This window comes from Myxocyprinus asiaticus, chromosome 28 (genome assembly GCF_019703515.2).
Source record: "Myxocyprinus asiaticus isolate MX2 ecotype Aquarium Trade chromosome 28, UBuf_Myxa_2, whole genome shotgun sequence".
NCBI classification, from domain to species: domain Eukaryota; kingdom Metazoa; phylum Chordata; class Actinopteri; order Cypriniformes; family Catostomidae; genus Myxocyprinus; species Myxocyprinus asiaticus.
The window spans coordinates 31,442,897-31,462,471 of NC_059371.1; the positions used below are offsets into that span (position 1 = coordinate 31,442,897).

Below are 19,575 nucleotides of genomic sequence, written 5' to 3' on the forward strand. Positions count from 1 at the left end.
TTGCTGGACAAATATGCGGGACATACTGCAGTTGTGATGGCAATGCTTTAGATTAGATGATTGTTCAAAATAGCCTATTGAATATCAGGAATGGATCATATGTAAACCCTGATATTACACCGCATCAATTTTTCTTTAATAGCTGTGCACACAACATATACACATTGATGGATGGTCCTTATACTAAGACTGAAATTTTCCCAAACTACTTGGTGCAGATTGCCAGCTTGAACAGGGCCATGATGATTCGCTTTCGGGTCGGAACCAGTGGCAACCTGCAATATCAGAACCAGTACTATCAGAAGGGCAACCGCTCCCTTTTGATTGCAATTCCTCATCTTCTGATTGCATTTATTTGTGAAATTAAAATGACAGTAAGCCGTATAATTTCAATGAATTGTCTCAATACTCTCCCCATTTTACCACAACTTCGGAGGAAAAAAACATTAGGGACATCTGGGACGTAAATTAGCGATTAACACACATTTCTGTATGGAAACGGCTTAAGGACAGATTTCTTTCGCGATAAACAAAAACTTATGCGACAAAGTGGTCTTTTAGGCATGATGTCATCACACACCATTTTTATCAATAAAAGGCCATTTGAATGGAAACAGAAAGACGGCAAATTTTGCTAAATTTGTTTTACGCATTTTCACTTTGTCTAACAAAATAGTGCAAAAAATGAATGGAAACTAGGCTACAGATGAGAAGCATGAACATCTGAAGCTTTTTTAATACAAGTACTCCACTAAAATAACAGAATTCTTCTTGAAAATTTTGCATTTATGCTTAGATTAAATGTCAATTGCATTTGGGAGGAACAGCGCGTTAGTTTTATTCACACTTTCTTTGGCTTTTATGACTTTTAAACGGTTTATTATCATGCAGTAATACACTGACATAGTGATTGATGTATGTCGTTGTTTAATCGGAGAACCTTCCCTCAAAATCTGAACACAAGTGGTAACAGGAGATGCATTTAAGTGATCAGGTGTAAACGGTGATGTGTTTTCTGCCTGACCACATGTGATCGGATCACCAGAGATGCATCTTAATACTATGTGTAAACGGGGTCAATAAGAAACAACCACCCACAACCCCATAGTAACCACCTAATAACACACTTAAAACCACTCTGAACACCTTAGTAACATTGCATAGCAATGGCCTGGCAGCACCCTAGCATAATAGTGGCGGGTTTTGTATGGACAAGTATCTAAAAATAATCTAGTTTGAAATTTGTTTAGAATTCCATGTTATCATCTCACCAATGCAAAAAAAAAAAAAAAAAGGAATTAAGTCAATTTGGCAGTTTCTCACTTGTCAGAATGTCAACCATTTTGGGTCTGCCAGGATGCATTGACAACAAACTGAATAATTATTAGATAAACATTAACCTCTGAGACTAAACCAGACCCCGTAATACATCATGCGTCACAGGGTATTAGCTTAACTCAATTATGATCTTCTGCTTGACTATCGAGTTAAACCAAAATACAATTACGCTTTAATTCAAGTCAAATGCAAAAAGAATGACCTGACATTTGCATGATTCATAATCACAACTTATGTTTGCTTAAACAGCACTGCATAGAAAAGGCCCTTCACAATTTTAGTAAAAACCAGCTAGCTACAACATAGCTAGCTGTTTTCCAGAAGTAGCTGTGCAACATGCATTTAAAAAAGTCAAACAGCCCTGTAAAAGGTTTCGTTTCAGATTTTCTGGAATATTTCTCCCTGTGTATAAGTAACAGGCAGTAAATCACAGTTTGGATTTTCAGAGGAGACTTTGATTCTGCAGGAAGGAAGCCAACAGTGTCTCACTGAGAGAACGAACACTTCATTGTCCCCAGACATATGTTCTACATACTCAGCAACTTGGATCACTTCTTAGTACTCCATCAGCTTCACGAAAATAGACTTCTTTGAATTAATACACACTTGCTAGAGGGTAAGTTGTGGCCCCCATATTATTTTTCCTGGTTGTTATAGTGCACAGAAATTTGAATCCTTAGGTTATGCATATTTTATGTTTTACATCAGGTCCACAACAAAGCTGACTGGTTCTAATATTGCGAGTAAACTGACGTGCAACAATGATTAGCATGCAGGCACTAACAAGACAACCACAAAGCAGACAGCTGTTCAAATTAAAGGAATATTCTGGGTTCAATACAAGTTAAGCTCAATTGGCAGCATTTGCGGCATAATGTCCCTCCTTTTCTTTGAAAAAAAATCAAACATCTGGGTTACAGTGAGGCACTTACAATGGAAATGAAAGGGCCAACTTTTGGAGGGTTTAAAAAGGCAGAAATGTGAAGCTTATAAAAGCACTTACATTAATTCTTAAACTGGTGTATTTATTGAGCTGTAAAATTTGCTTAAATTGTCATTTTTACAGTCATTTACGGTTTGTTGACATTACATCGTTATGACAACGAAGTTGTAAAATTGGCTATATCTTTCCACAGAAAAGGTTAGTAAATGATATTATCACACTAAAATCATGTTTACACGCATATTGTTTATGTCTTATGGCTATACTTTTGAAAAAGTATTTTAAAGTTTACAAACTGGCCCCCATTCACTTCCATTGTAAGAGCCTCACTGTTACCCAGATTTTTGCTCTCTTTTTTTAAGAAAAAGAGGAGCAAGTCAAAATTATTAATTTTGGTTTTAATCAACATTATGCCACAAATGCTGTCGATTGAGCATAACTTGTACTGAACCTGGAATATTCCTTAAGAGTGATAATTTGCAGCGAACAAAGCTTTAAACTGAAATAATGCATTCTATAATTCTAAATTAAGACATTAGCAGTGCAGATTTCTGTGTCTTTTGCCTTTTAGCTAACCACTTGTTCTTGGCACTCAATTTTCAATTTTCAAATCTAAGACTGCATGCACTTCAGGAAGTCTGCTTGAGCACTTGTCCGCCTTCACTTCCTTTAAATCCCATCTTCCATCACCCACTCAGAACCCCGTGCACACAATGGCAGGCGAAGGCCTGTGTGACCAAAAGGTGCTAGCTTTCAGGAAGCCACATAATGGAGGGAGCAGATATCCATCAACACAGGGATTGTTTTGAGGAGGATATTGAAACTTCAGTCTAAATATTGGTTCCACAAAGTGCTGGTAAACAATTAGCATTCTTGAGTCTTTGAGCTCTAAATTTGTTGCACAAGCTGATAACCTTTCTGCTTAAACCAGCCTAAGCTGGTTTGCAGATCATAGCTACTTTCCCAGACAGGTCAGGCTGCTCTGTTTGCTGGTTTTAGAGGGGTTTGGGGACTTTTCAGATGGCAAGTCTGGAAGACCAGCAAGCTGATCAACAAAACCAGTTGAGCACAAGCCTGGCCAGGCTGAAAGACCAGCCTGACCAGCTGAAGACCAGCTTGGAGGGGCTGGGGAACCAGCTGAGACCAGGGAGCTAGATAATTTTGAACCAGGTAAGGCCAACAAACCAGTTTAAGCTGGTTTAAGCTGCTTTATTAGCAAGGAAACTCGATTTGGGGTACAAGACCAAAATGTTTATTTACTAAATACATCAAATTTAAAACATCATGTTTAAAGTGCCATCTACATCACATGTATTAAATTTAAAATAAATGCAATGCAATCCACTATTGGTTTACTGAAACTTACCGAATCGATCAAACTCAATGCTGCTGCATTGTGATTGGCTGAGGCTCCATGGACAATAGAAGACTGAACCTCCCTCTCTGATGTTGGGCTGGCTGGTGTTGGCTTTGGGTGCTCCAACTATAATGCTCACACTGTTCAAAAAGGGAAAAGATGAAGGAAGCTGTTAGCATACTAATAAGACTGTCTGCAATGTGTATCAGAAGGCAAGACAAGTATAACAGTGTTCTGATTCACAAAAAGTGGTGGAGAACTTTGGTAAAGGGTTTGGATTTTATAATCAACTTGAAGTGCAACCAGGAAGCTATCTGTGAAGAAACAGATATTCTCTATAATAATATTAGTCGATGTTACAAAAGACAGAGGAAACAGCACAATATTACACTCATTATATTCTAATCTTATTAAAATATGAAAATGAAAGACCAGAAACTAGCCGAGAGATGATGACGATGTTTGAGGAAATGGACTGGCTCCTAATCTACCATACAGTGCTGTATTAAGTAGCACTGTGGCCATGTGCAATCATTAGTAACTTCGACAACATGCGACTGCCAATACACACAAATACACATACGCACACACTTGGGAGCTCTTTCCCAAGTATCTATTCTGGTCCCTAGATATGGCTCAGGTTTCTCCTTCAATGTAAGTCTATGGGGTTTTTCACCCATTTTATCGCCCACTAGGCAAAAATCATAAGTCAGATCACTTGGATAAGTAATAGGACAACTCTCCTCAACAAACCACATGAATTGAAGTATTATTCATGATTACAGCACAAATGATGCGGGACGGGTTGCGCACTGAAGTTTAATACTTGGGGTTATAGGTATATTTAAATAAGCAAAAACAAATAATAAAAAAACATCAATATACTCCACACCAACAATTTCTATAACCTTTCGGGACTGGTTCTCTGGTTTTGAGATCAGAGCTGACATTCAAAACTCTCCAAAAATACCCAAAAGCAAGATGGCCACTCCCACCAACCCTGATCTTTTAATCTGCGTCTAATTTTCCTAGAGCCGGCATGGATTGGTGCAGGGCTGCCATGACCTCACTGTCTGTAAACTTACTATCATCTTTCCTGTCATTAAGGTCAGTCCATTGAGAGAAGGGGGGATGGGGGTGTGGAGGTGTTTGTCAGAGGGCACTAAGGGCAACTCACATGGGGGGGACATGGTACAGGAAGAGAACACCCTTTCCTGCCCTCTGGGCTGGTCTCAGTGACGCGTAACAGAGGGCTTTCTCACAATGGCTGTACTCAGCAAACCCTTCGGTCAGCCATGGAGACTTAAGCCCACTTCAGATGCTCTACATAGATAAAGTGATGTAGGTACAACCAGATGACCACTTAAGTCAAAACAACAGAGCAAGCAGGAGACAGATTGTTCACTGAATCCTACTTGAAGGTTTATGGAGCGGTTATTTAAAAAAGAAATGTGCAACATGAACCTACATAATGAATGTTGGGTCATTCTTCACTACACATCCAAACCATATTTAACTCTTAAAGGGATAGTTCATATAAAAAGGGATACAAAAGGATAAAAAGGGAAGACATTGTCTTGCTTTGACAACCATCTTGCTTGGTAATGGAGATCAATGATGGATGTGTGTCATGGATAAAATATTGTACTAAAGGTCAGTTTAAGGGCTATCTGCTTTGTAGTGCTGATGCACAAATATACCACCCCTTTGCTTATGAAATCTTTCATACCAATTTTTTTCTTTTTTTTTTTTTTTTTTGCTATAATCCTGTTTGCTGTCTATCATATTGTGACCAATTTTGCAACAGTGGACCTTAAACCTAGATGTGTTAAAGAGGAAAACCAGCATTGATGCACTCATCACAGACACACTCTGAGAGAGACAAACATTGACACTAAACATGTTGCTAATCAGCAGACACAAACACCATTCTCGGTGTGCCATTAATTAAGCTAATTGAATTAGTCTGAAAGCCACACTCAAATATGTTACCACCAAAATGCTAAGCTTGCTAGATGCTCACCACTGAGGCGAGGATGTCTTAACACGGTTAAACCCCCTCTTTTGAGGTCTGGTAATCAGACCAGAATCAAAGCTATAAAAATTCATTTGCGCACCACAGATATCATCTACTTAAATTGTGGCAAGAAATGTTGGGTGAAACAGGCTGATAGTGCAAAATTAAATGGCACTAATGGTAAGAGGCTTAGGGACATCAGATGGCAAATGCTTGCCTTATTTCCCTCCTTCTCCTGATTAAAACATTCTTGCACCCATTCCACACTTCATTATCATCCAGCTGTTTAACTTATGTCTTTCGAATGCTATTTTAATTGCTTAAGCTTGCCAAGAGACCACATTGGCTGGTAATGAAAGGGCACGGAAATCAGACAAAATACACAAACCTTGTCTGCCACCATTAACATGGCAATAGCACAGCAAACAACAGTACTGCCAGTGTTAAAGGCTACATAGCAAAACTGGGAATTTCCAGGGAAGCTTTGTATACAACTGCATCACAAGCTTTTTCCCAAACCATGTGTGTCAAAAGATAACAAAATCAATCACGCTAACTGCAATTCAACATGTGCGCCAAGAATAATTCATTACCATCAGTCACTTCTGTAAGTAACTTTGTCATTTGTGATTATCCCACAGTTTCCCATGCTCACCAGACATATATTAACAAGACCATAATGTTTAAGACATTGTAATTTGTAGCCTTAAGGACATTTTAAAAAATGTACACAAAGGCTGAACAATCATCAAGCTATTCAGAGGCACGTTGGCATTTGAATGTTGTTATTAGCACAAACGGTTATAGACAGCACACCATGTTCACACAAAAGATGTGGAACTGATCCAAAACAAATGCTTAGTTCCAAAACTTAGTTAGCCACCTAAAGAGTCAGTATTTTAAGGCATCATGGGCGCACTCCTGATATGAAGCTTGTTCCAAAAGGTAGACAGCATGCAGGGTTGGGAGGGTTACTTTTGAAATGTATTCCACTACAGATTACAGAGTACATGCGGTAAAATGTAATTTGTAACATATTCCGTAACATTACTCAAGGTCAGTAACGTGTTCTAAATACTTTGGATTACTTCTTCAGCACTGGTAGATTTTTTCACTTGTTTTGACTATAAAAACTCTGCCAGTACAGTAAGACAAAATACACGTTAAAAATACATTCTCTGAAAAACCTAAATATCGTATGCAGTTTTGTTTCTAAAACAAGATCAATCAAATTGATCTTGTTTTAAAGATTTTTAGATATTTTTACAGGAAAACAATACAAAAATTATCATCAAGAATATGATTTTTGCCCAAATATCAAAGGTCTTATTAGAAAAAAAGAAATTATGATCCAATGTGAATTTTCTTGATAAAAAAATATGATGCATGTAAAATGGCTAGAAATAGCATTTTAGCTTAGTGTAAAGCTGACAATTTACACAAGGTTTATTTCTATGAATATATGAATGTAACATCATAAGAAAGTGTTTCACTGCTGTTCAAATGCACTTTGGATCGCATCATTTATATTTATAAATGTTTTCCACCTGAAAGACTAAATATTAAATGAAACAAATGACAATAAAATGCAAAGTAATCTCTTCAGTAATCAAAATACTTTTTTAATGTAACTGTATTCTAATGAACAATTACTTAAATTGTAACTGTAGTGGAATACAGTTACTTATATTTTGTATTTTAAATACGTAATCCCGTTACTCCCCAACCCTGACAGCATGATTATGCTGCCTTCTAAGATACCTTGTTTTGACCTAATTTTAAGGTAGTAATGCATGTACGCTTAGCAGAGAAGCAAACAATTTTAGTGAAAAATTAAATCCAAGATGGCGGCCAAATGTTGATTGTAAGTCAACTTATTCAAAAATGTAATTAAAGTTAAATTATAAAAATGATTCAACAAATGTACTCTATATGTGTGTGCTATGATGTGTGAATGATTTGTTTTTGGATGTTTTCTGTTGTAAGACACCAGTGAGCATTAACATAGTTGCCATTCTGTCTCAGTATCGTTAAGCAGCTAATAATGAGACAAAAATAAATGGGCTAAAGAAGCTCTTCTGCAGCCCCTGTCTGCTCAGTAGAGCCAATCTGCACGTGCTCTGTTCTGCTGTCTGGGAGCTGTGGCCAAAAATGATGAGCAAAGCAGTGACCGCTGAGTCAGCTGGAACTGGGGGATGAAAGCACACTCACACAGCTGGCATGCCAAGAGCCCTGAAAAGAACAGCAAAGAAATGGAGGAAGACAACCATAACTGTCACCAAATTTTCTTATAATAATAATAATTAATTAAACCTCAAATGATAACTCAATGAAACACTGAAACTGGAAGGTTGGATTTAAGATGCTTATTTTAGAATAAGCATGACATTTAAATTCTTTCATACCCATTAATTATTGAAGTGATTACCCTGCTGAAAGAACCAGCTAAAGGGTCCCACACCCCTCTAAAACCAGCAAAAAGAACAGTCTGACCAGCCAGGTTGAGAGACCAACCAACTCAAGGTATGTTTGTTTCTGCAAGGTAAACTTATCCACTGCATTAAAACTGAAATCAACACTAGAGATTAACTAATTGAAAGTAGTGACACTACTAACAACTAACTACTACTTTCAGTAGCAAGATAGTAATACAGATATTTTCAATTTAGTTTAGCTTTTTTCTAACAAGTAATAGTGTAGTGTGATAAAATGTTACCACACTGGTAGGCCTAATCGTCACACTGCATTGTGCGCATAGCTTCCCTGAAACTGGGTAAAATAGCATCCTTTGCTAAATGTGGGGCTGCCTGTTTGAATGCAAAAATATGTCACAATCATCCACAGTTCCAACAGTACAACGTCATGGCCTTGTAAAAAAAAATTCTAGACAATGCCTGCTGCAAAGTTCTGCCGGCTTGGAATAGCCGTTAAAACCGCACACATGCCCTCGACTGTTGATCTGATAAACACCCCCACCCCATTTTACACAGGCACATTTTAAAGTCACCACAAAAACATTTCCTCCCAGAGGATATTTCCACCATAAGGGGAGTCCAAATCAACTAAACCAGGTGCTGAGGGGTCAGCCAGATCTAGAGTATTTAGCTTGACTCATAAAGAGCAGACGAGCACCGTATTATTCGCTATGCCAGTTAATGAACAAACTAACCAGAGGAAAGTTAAAGTGGAAACATAAGATCGTAACATTCTAAAAAAAAGTACATATTTTGATGTTAACTCTTGATGTTACCAAAGTTTGATGTCTCTTTATTTTCATCACTAATGCACTCAATGTAGTTCTAAAGGTGCACTTAGTTTTCTGTTAGTATTTCGGAATACAGTCTAAAGTTTAAGGTATACTTAATTTTTCCATGTGCCGTTCCATCTTGCACACAGTCTTTCAAAGTATACTCTTTTGACCCCAAGCCTATATGGACACGTTTGACGCATGCACACTAAGACCATTTAGTGATCCTCTTTTAGAACAATGCCGACGACACGCGTCTACTAGTCTGCACACAGACAGTCCGCGCTACTTAGCTGATGACAAAATTTGAGTAAGGCACACTGAGCAGGAGACTAGGGTTGCTCCGATACCAAAATTTGGGCTTCGGTACGATACCAGCCCTGGTACCTCAGTATCGATACTAAATAGATTCTATAAACCAACAAATAAAAACCTTTTTTTTTTTTGGCAAAATTAAATGCTGCACAACAGAGCTTCACAGTATTAATGAAAACATTAATGAAAAAAAAATCTGATTACCTGTGGCACAAGGCTGCTTGTGTTTGTGATATTGCTTACAGATAATAATAATAAAAATACAATCATTTAATATTACATAATTGTTATGATTATTATTGCTACTTTTTGAATATTACATTTTTATACAGTAGTTATATTTTTTCTGTCTTCAATTTCATGCATCCATTTGAATAGAGCTTTCATGTTAGCTGGACTTTTATTTTGACAGACCTTTGAGTTCTTCCTGTTTTTTCGGGTTAGTTATATCAAGCTTCCCATTAATGCTGGGATACTCCCGTCGTGACTCTCAAGCTGAAATCTCCGAGCTGCCCCTGAGAAGTGTTTAACAGCCATTTATGCTCCAAACACACTGCATGAAAATTAAATACCACTATTGTATTGGGTGTTTACAAAGACAAATAAGTACTTGCAAAACAAAAAATATTTCGCTCACCATCAGACAATTTGGTATATCTTAGTAGCCATTCAAATCTAAAGACTTGTAATGTGTCAAATTTATGCTAAGGCATTATAAGTGCTAATTTATACTTATTGAGCGAACAGGCTTCATTTAGATGGCCTAAAAAAGTATGATGAAATGCACTGACGTTTTTGTTCCGCTAGGGTGTTTGTTTGGTGATATTTCTCCTGTTCGCACACATCCCTTGAAGTCTTGACCTTTGAGAACTTGACTAGTTAAAGAGCACTGATAATTTGTTAAAACTAATCGTGGGTGTAGCTTGGACTTACATTTTTTAATGTATTTATTTTTTTCCATTAAAAAATTAATTTTTAAATAATGTTGCACATAGTATATACATAGACTTCGTTCATTTAGAGTGCTTAAGCTCATTCTGGAGATTTGTTTTATTTTTATTTTTTTTTACCTTTTTCATTGTATTAATTAGGCTTAAAGAGCAAATATCACTTCTTTCAGGAGAAACGATAACTGGAAAAATACTCTGGAATATGCATCCAGACAGTGTACTCAGCAGGCAAAACCAAGCCATGTCATTCAACTGTATGCCACATTTTCGTAAGTGCTGAGACAACACTTTAAAGCGCCCCACGACATTGACATAAACACAGAATGTGGTTGTATCCCTTAAATCTCCTGATACCAAATTGCAACCCCAGCCCCCAAAGAGCTATAATTCACACATTCACCAAGACCAGTTAACATCCCAAAGCAAGTTGCAAGCCGTTGATATCTCAGAGAGCTTTCTCAGCATGGAGTCTCCTTTGCACTTGAAAAGCGTAGTAAGAGGGGCCATCAGGGGGCAAACAATTAGCATCAATCGCTCATCTTTACATGCTATGCCTCACATCCATTGTTTTTAATCCTGCAGGCAATAAACAGACCATCTAAATGAAGGCTGACTTGACTTTCATTGTCGTTGCTTGCCCAGCAGGGGCCTTTCAAACCTGATCCACCAGAACAGAACAGATCAAGAGATAATGATCTACCCAAAGTGTCCATCAGGACAAGGGTGAACAATAGAGATCTTCTCTACTCTATGCATCAATCCAAGGCCATTATGGAGCCTAAAGGGTAAATGTCTGCAAAGCTGACTGGGCTATTTGTTCTACCATGATCGAACACATGCCTTTTTTTCCATCACACACAAGAGCCTTTTATACAAGCCTGCCAGGTCCAACCAGGCCATAAAAAGCAGACAACTCATCAACGGTAAAGACAACCTAACCCATAGTCCCCCAATCAGTTGTACCCATTAACCTGTAACGTAGCGGACTCTAATTTTACCACAGACCAACCTGATAGACAGCACCACTGGTGCCATGTCTTGGAGCCAAAAGAGCTCAGTGAGGTTTTATCAAGAAGTGAATGAGCCAAAAACATGAATAAATAAATACAGATTCAAGTCACATGGAAAAGTTTTGCTACTGAACACAGCAAACCTTTTCTACCATTGCACAAAGGCCTCTACTGTACCGGCTCCATGGAAAACACCAGTCGTCGCAGGGAGAACCTTGGTGAAGAATAGCTTGGCAGCCAACATACACACACCCATCTCCAGCTGGACGCAAGACGACGGACAACAGACAGCCTAATCCATGGAGGAAGAGTAGAAATGATCAACTACAAATGGAATCCATCCTGGTAGTGCTTAAGAGGTTGAAAGGGAAAACATATCTGTATTTAGCAATGGCAAACGAATCTAGCAATGACCCTGTTAGAGAGGGTAAACTTCATGAGAGTGATGACCAAAGCTGAAGATGACCTACTGTACACTATGTCAGGGCCAAACCATCTATGATGTAATTTAAATGTACCATTTCCTGCAAACACACGGTACAAGATCATGGTACATGATCAGAAGAGTTTCTGCAGGTTTGATAGCCAAGGCAACTTGGTAAACCTCAACTCTGAGAATCTTTGGGTAATAAAATATACAGGGGCAGGTGAGAAAATTAGAATCTTTATACAATAATATTCCTGCCAGGACTGGTCACATTGTGGTTGTAAATTTGTTGCTTTTGGCCAATACTGCAGACAGTCCCGCTCCTCCGATTCAACCGCAAGCTTCAAACAGTCGCCAACAATCATCAAACAGCAAAAACAGTCTTTCGAACATCATAAACATAAAAGGAATTTATGCATATTAACACATTATTTTCTGAAAACAACACTTATGTGGAGCCAAGCAAATCCCAGCAGCACCAAAAATACTGGTGTTCTGTTTCCATTGTTTCTAAAATCTAAACATTTAAAATATAAGATATTTCATTTCTGACATTAAGCTCTATGTCCAGACCTGACCTTTGCCCTTTCACAGCACAAAGGATCATCTCCTTATCCAAAGGTAATGAAGACAGAGACAAAGAAATGTGGTTTTACCTTCAGCAAGTATGTTCACATGTGCAGTTATAATCAAGCTACAGCAGGGTTTTTTGTCAGTTTGGTAAAATACACTTGGTAGCACATCACCTCTGTCTTTCGGATTATGCACAATGTCGAAGGCCAATTGTGGTCGGATTAATGTTTATACATGCTGGACAAAGGCGATCAACTTTGCATTATCGAGGTCTGTTAGTCCAACTTCGCAAAAATCAGACTAATCGGACTTCAATCGGACTAAATAGTGTACATGACATGTTAAAGACTAATTATTTACTCTGACTGAAAAAGTTTAAAGTGCATGTAAACTCTGACAAGAAGGCGATGGCAAAATGTTTGGATGCTTGTTGCAATAACTGACTAGAAGATATTTCAATTCTGCTCAGTTGAAGACGTGAGACTTTCAAGAACCAACCTCAGTTCTTCAAGACAAATTACGGTTGTATGCCAGGCCATCCCAAGGAGGCCCCTACGGACACTGTGCTGTTCTTCTCTCCATGTTCAATGGCCATACATTTCTCCTTCATATATAGAGCTGACAGGCCCCCCTCTCCTCAGACAATACATGCTCCTGTGGAGCCAGACTAGGGAGTGTGTATACAGATGTAAGAAAGAAATAGAGTGTGTGAGAGATTGAGAGAGAACAGGCAGGACAGAGAGTTTATACTTCACACCAGATACTTCATTTTGAAAGATAGAACAGAAAGTCTTCAGACAGCAGGTTGATGCTGTTCGACTAAAGTGTGGTAGAGCCTTTTCCATCCTACTATGGCTGAGTACAACTACAACATGAAAACAAAAAAAGATCCGGTACTCATAACCAAGCCCAAACTGAATCTGTGGCCCGAAAGTTGACTTCTTTCGCAAAGTTCTACACATCTCCTGACCCTTGCTTGTTCCTTTATCAAACATTTCGGCTAATTGAATTATGCTTTCAGCTACTAACAAGAATGTAGTACTCCCAGCTCTGTTTAACATATGTTTACATGCATTCTGCATAGAGATGACAGATATCGGTTTCGGCTGACAAAGGCAATTATCTACACATGCTGTGTGTAAAAGAAAATAATAATAATACATTTTATTTGTAATGGGTTTTTCTCATATTCTCCCACAGCACCTGCCTCAAAGTGAACAGATTCAGGGAAGCTACATGCGCAATGCAGTGTGACAAAAACCAGTGTGGTAGCGTTTTATCACGGTACACTGTTACATGTAAAAACTTTAAAAAAAGATAAAGTATATATATGATAAAACAGCAATTACAAAAATAAGACAAATAAGCAGTTGAGTAACTAGATACACAGCTGAGTAAGCTGGAGTCAATTTGAAACAATATAAGCTATTTTAAAAAGATTCGTTTTTAAAAGTTCTTAAAGCAGTTCAACATGAGAGCATTTTTAATAACAAGAGTCAGAGCACTCCATAACCTTGGGGCAGTAAAGGAAAAAACCTCTGGAGAGTAAAGGAGCCAGCAGAATGGAGAAAGTGAGAAGGTGTGTAAGGTGTAACAAGATCACAGAGGTACTGGAGCTGTCCCATGCACTGCTTAGTATGTTAAAATAAGAGAGAGCATAGAAGTAATGTGTTGATGTGGTGGTATATACTGTAGGTGAGAAAAAAAAAGCACCCGAATTCTGAATGTACTGTCACTTTTTAATAGATTCTCCAGGTAAAACAATCCTAGAAGTAGTGAAGTCATGAATAAGCCTTTCTGCATCAGGCAACGAGAGGAAGGGCCTGAGTCTGGCAATGTTTCTAGATGATAAAGTTTAAAAAGTTTTTAAAATACTCTCAATGTCTGCGTCAAATGAGCATAAAAGATAACGCCATGGTTGTGTGCTTGAGTAGAAGGGAACACCAGGCTGTTATCAACTGTAAAAATGGAAATGATCACATTTATGAGTAGCTGCTAGAAGAAGAAAACAATTTCTCTTGTGTGAAATTCCTTTGAATTGGGTGACAATGACAGCAGAGTTGCAGTTTGTAAGATTTGCGCTGCTATCATTTCACAAGATGGAAAAACCATTAAAACAACTCATCACAGCAAGAATTATGATGTGTTTGTTAAGGCTAAAGCACAGGCTGCTTCAGCTAAAAAGTGATAGCTTCATCATTCAAAAATCAGTTAATGAGAGTTAAGAATGTAATAACGTGCTTTTTGTTTCAGTGTTTTGTTTGTAACTGTGAGACCAGTTACTCTGAAACAAGTGATTTCAAACAAGACATTAAAAAAAGAACCACCAAACTATCGGTCTTGGTATTGACAGATGTTGTTATAAATAATAATCATACTGGCGCATTCCAAGTTCTGCAGATTTTCATACAAATTTAAAAAGCACAGAATATGTAGAAAAAATGTTTTGGTCTGGGCCTGCTCATAACCACCTATTCATGAATTCGCTCTTCATACAAGTTTGTTCTAGCTTACAGGTGTTCCTACAACTGAATAAACAAACTTTCACAGAAAAGCTTGCAATCAAACCACTGATTTCTTAAATCTGCTAAAATAATAGGGGAAAAAATTACAGTTGATCCTAGAATGGCTCTTTTCCTTTGAGCTACTTGGCATGTAACTGTATTGCATCACGTACAGTGACAGAAAACTAAGAAATACAGATTCTATAGAGTGCTTGGAAAGAAAAGCTCCAGATATTGAACATTCCTTCACCCTCTTACTCAGCCTACATTTTCAGGCCCATCTCTCCCTGTCCATCCTCCTCCACAAGGAGTGAAAAGTTCAAATGAAGTCATCGTCGAGAGAGCTGCCTTGTGGTGTGACTTCACAGCTCATAAGAAGCAAATTAGACCAAGGCACTGCGAAAAGGGGGGGTACGGTCTAGAGTAGAGGAGGTATACTGGGTGAGGGGTTTAAACACCATGTGGAATTACATCATCGGAGACCCAGAATGGAGAAACACACGCTTATAGGTGAGCTCACACACAAGGGCATGCACACACACTCCTCTGACTCATTCAGCTATGCGTCATACGCTAAATCATCCACTGCATCTGAATTTCATCTTTGCCAGACAGACACCCAGAGCAACATTGTGATTTTCCAAAGAGAAATGCAGACTACGACAACAAAAGTGTAAAAGCAACTAGATTTTTACATTTTCTTAACAGAAATTGAGGGATGCTTGCCCAAACAAAACTTACCGCTATAATGCTAGAGTGTTCTGGATGGTTACTTACTGGCCCAAGGGTCTACAATACTCAGATCCCAAGATATGGCTCAGGTCCTTCCTTTAGTGTAATTCTTTGGTCATTTTGTCCTATTTTATCATCTGTCATGTGAAAATTGTAAGTTCGATCACTTAAATTAATAGCACTCCTCTCCTCAATAAACTGCATGATTTAAGGTATCATTACTGACCGCATTTTAAATGTTGCAGGACGAGTTACATGCCAAAGCTTAATACTTAAGATTTAAGGACTTTAACAAACCCCTAAGCCCAAGTATGAGCAATATTAAGTGATGCTTGCCTGACTCTAAAAGAGTAAAGAAGTAAAAGACCAATAAAAAAAGAAAAAGTACAGGTGGACAAGAGTCACTGAAAATAACGTTCCAATTGAAACCAGAAGCCCACTCTGACAAAGGCCCCTCTACAGCTGTGCACAGCCAGACGCATGGCTGATTGTGGCATGTTCTAGTCAAGGCATGTGAGAGTTAATGATTACTGCAATCATACCACTGAACAGTGCCATGCAGCTGTCTGCCACATAAAAACAGACACAGTAATACAGCCAGAGGGCAGGGAAACCCAAAAGATCAGCATTGTGAATGAATGACATCACTCAAAGTTGATTTCCCCTAAGATTTATCACCTCCGATGGCCACAGAGATTATATCTATTGGTGGAAAGTGATCATGTGGTCTGGCAGGCTCGAATTGCAATCACAGTTAGATTACATTGGTGCTCCATTCAACAAACAATTTCCATTCTGATCTGTGCCAATAATAGATAGCTATTAATATTTAAGGTACATATTCTACCTTTAAAATGTATGGACACACTTGACTGAATTTGTGTTTCATTATCTTAAAACCCTTTTGATCTAAAGTCTTATGCATTCATAAATGTTTGAAATTTGTTTTGTGGACATATATTAATTGGGAACTTCTTTACAAAACATTTTTTTTTAAATGGAGGAGTTGGACCAGATAGTGAAGGAAAAACTCAAAAGCACACAGCATTCATTGAAACTCCTTAAATCCTATTTAAAAGAAGCATCTCAGGTGGCGCCTCATGAATTTGGTTAAAGGGATAGTTCACCAAAAGATGAAAATTCTCTCATCATTTACTCACCCTCAGGCCATACCAGACGTGTATGACTTTCTTTCTAACACAAAGATTTTTAGAAGAATCTTTTAGCTCTGTAGGTCCTTACAAAGCAAGTGAATGAGAACCAAAATTCTGAAGCTCCAAAAAGCACATAAAGGCAGCATAAAAGTAATCCATACAACTCCAGTGGTTTAATCCATGTCTTCAGAAGAGATATGATAAGTGTAGATGAGAAACAGATCAATATTTATGTCCTTTTTACTATAAATCTCCATTTCCACATTCTTCTTTTGTTTTTGGCTAGTTGTATTTTTCATTCACATTGCCACCTACTGGGCAGGGAGGACAATTTATATAAGAAAAAAAGAATTTAAATGATCTGTTTCTCCTCCACACTCACATCGTTTCTGAAGACATGGATTTAACCACTGAAATTTTATGGATTACTTTTATGCTGCTTTTATGTGCTTTTTGGAGCTTTAAACTTTTGTTACACATTCACTTGCATTGCATGGACCTACAGAGTTGAAATCTTCTTCTAAAAATCTTCATTTGTGTTCAGCAGAAGATAGAAAGTCATACACATCTGGGATGGCATGAGGGTGAGTAAATGATGAGATAATTTTCATTTTTGGGTGAACTATCCCTTTAAGTCAATGCCCAGAGTTTGCAAAGCTGTAAACTAAGCAAAGGGCAGCCACTTTGAAGAAGTTAAAATATATATATTTTTGGTCACAACATAATTCTCATACTTCCATTTGTGCCATTTCAAAATTTTGCTGAGTTTACTATTATTGTAAAGTGTGGAAAACAATAATTATAAAGAATGAGTACTGTGTGTCCAAACATTTGACTGGTTGACTCATTTACATCATAAGAAAATAGCTCAGTTAAAAATGAATTGGATATGGATATCTGCAATTAAGAACTGGCAACCGATCAGAGACCTCTACCATTCTACTTATCGGGGTCCAACTCAAAAAGGTTATTCGTAATCTAGCAAAGGTCATCTTTTTGGAGTTGGAGATTCTCCTGCTAGATTATATAGACTGTGCAATGGCTTTAAGTGATCATAACACGTGCAGTCAAGGATAAGTATGGGGGCAATCTTTATTCTCCCAGAGGAGAGAATAAATGTACCTCATGACATCACCGGCACATTCACTCATGTACTATATACTGTATGTAAAGCCACCAGAATTGCCACTGACAGGAGGATGAGTGTCATCAGGTGTTTGCATACATACAAACACACATGCACACACACTTCAGGCTCACACTATGACTATATAAACACTAAACCACACTTTTAGGACAGTCGCTTCCCAACTGTGCCAATATGCTTTGATCTAAATGGCAGTGAACACTTTGGGTAGGAATTGTAAGCAACAGTTGGGGGAATGGTTTCATTGCCCCCTGATTTGAGTGTGAAAAAAACATGAGCTATTGAACACTTCAATACATTATCAGTAGTGAGCCTGTGAGAAGGGAAGAGTTGAAATGCAATCAATGAATGAAATTACCATACAAAGGTTTGTATGTTAGAATAAGGGCTAAACAAGACGTTCCCTCATCTTTGTAAATAAACATGTCTCTATTTGTATTGAAATAACACTGATCTTTTATACTGTGGCATTATTCTGCAAGAGTAGCTCAGCTCAACTACAATGACCAAAAAGGTGTCACTAACAGTGTGACCAATCACCAGCACAGGTGGCAACTTTTCCTCCAGATCACCGTTATTTTAAAGAAACTTCAGTTACAATTTCTCACTTATGCTGTTAAAACACGTCTTTGTCAATGTACCAACTATACGTGGAGAAATGATGCGTGCGCCTGTTAAGCAGATCTTTGTAATTGAGTTGGACTTTGTATGTATTGCGTCTCCAAACCTTTACATGTTGCAATATGTGCGCTAAAACAACAACTTACCTTGACTCAACCATGTAAAAGTCCACCGAATACCCGAAATAACTTCCATTGGGTCCGTTATACACCGTAGGATTCTCCACATCCAAGTTGAAGGCAACAGACAAAGGTAGAAGAAGCATCAGTAGTGAAAGTCCTATTGGAGAGCAGCGCGAGTTGTGTACAGCCGCTGCAGTCTTTGAACGGTGCCTTTTGGAACCCATAATAATCGATATCAAAATGCACCTATTTAAAGAAACTTCTTTTCAAACAAAAGCGGGTCACTAGGTCGGAATCCACCTGAGATCGTACTCTGCAGATGCCGCCTCACGCTATTCTCATGCCTGAGTGAAATGTACCAGTTTGATCCGTATTTTTCCAAGCGCTCCGTTACCGTTTGTCTATCTTCCCCGATTCCACTCTACGTCCTCCCTCCAGCCTAATTGAAGGGGTATTAGGAGGAGGGAGTTCAGTTCTTCCACTCATGACAAACTCTCGTAGAGGTGGAGCTAAGAGCACAATTCACCAAGTGGGGAAATATCCTGAAAAGTAAGCTAGATAGATACTTCTTGGGTTGAATATTGATTAATTTAGCTTGCTGCGCACAGTTAGAAATAATCAACGCAACGCACATACAGAAAGACAAGTATTGCACTATTAGGCCTGTACATAAAAATAACTATTTGCTTTTAAAGTTGATGCCCTTAATGTTATGAACAATGCTTTTTGAGCTTTTAAATAGGATGCGCAATTTGGAGACGCGAACCAGACATAAACCTGTCGAACAGTTTATCTGTCCACTCGAAGGACTTTTTGCATATTGGTCATAGATAGCTGAATGAAAGATTAAACATTGTTTAAACCTTTAAACAATGAAAGAGCTGTTTTCAATTATTGTTATCCTCCAAATACGATCTCCAAACGTATTGCCCTTAAACCTCTACCTTCTCAGCTTCGAGTTAAAGGGACAGTTTACCCAAAATAGTTTACCTCTCATCATTTACTTTCTCCCTCTTGCTATCCCAGATGTGGATGAATTTCTTTCTTCTGCAGAACACAAACGATAGAATATCTCAGCTCTGCAGGTCCATACAATGCAAATGAATGGTGACCAGAAC

General features: G+C 38.1%; 1 protein-coding gene across 1 annotated transcript in view; it reads right to left on the minus strand.

Annotated features, from left to right (window-relative positions):
• The window catches only part of LOC127418662 (integrin alpha-5-like), a 71,960-nt gene extending 53,078 nt beyond the window's left edge, over positions 1-18,882 (minus strand). The window contains exons 1-2 of the mRNA XM_051659338.1: positions 18,482-18,882; positions 3,648-3,778 (exon numbers count right to left, since the gene is read on the minus strand). Coding sequence (XP_051515298.1) covers positions 3,648-3,778; positions 18,482-18,681 — 331 coding nt within the window. The 5' untranslated portion in view covers positions 18,682-18,882. The remainder of the gene's footprint in view (positions 1-3,647; positions 3,779-18,481) is intronic.
• Between the last annotated feature and the right edge of the window lie 693 nt (positions 18,883-19,575).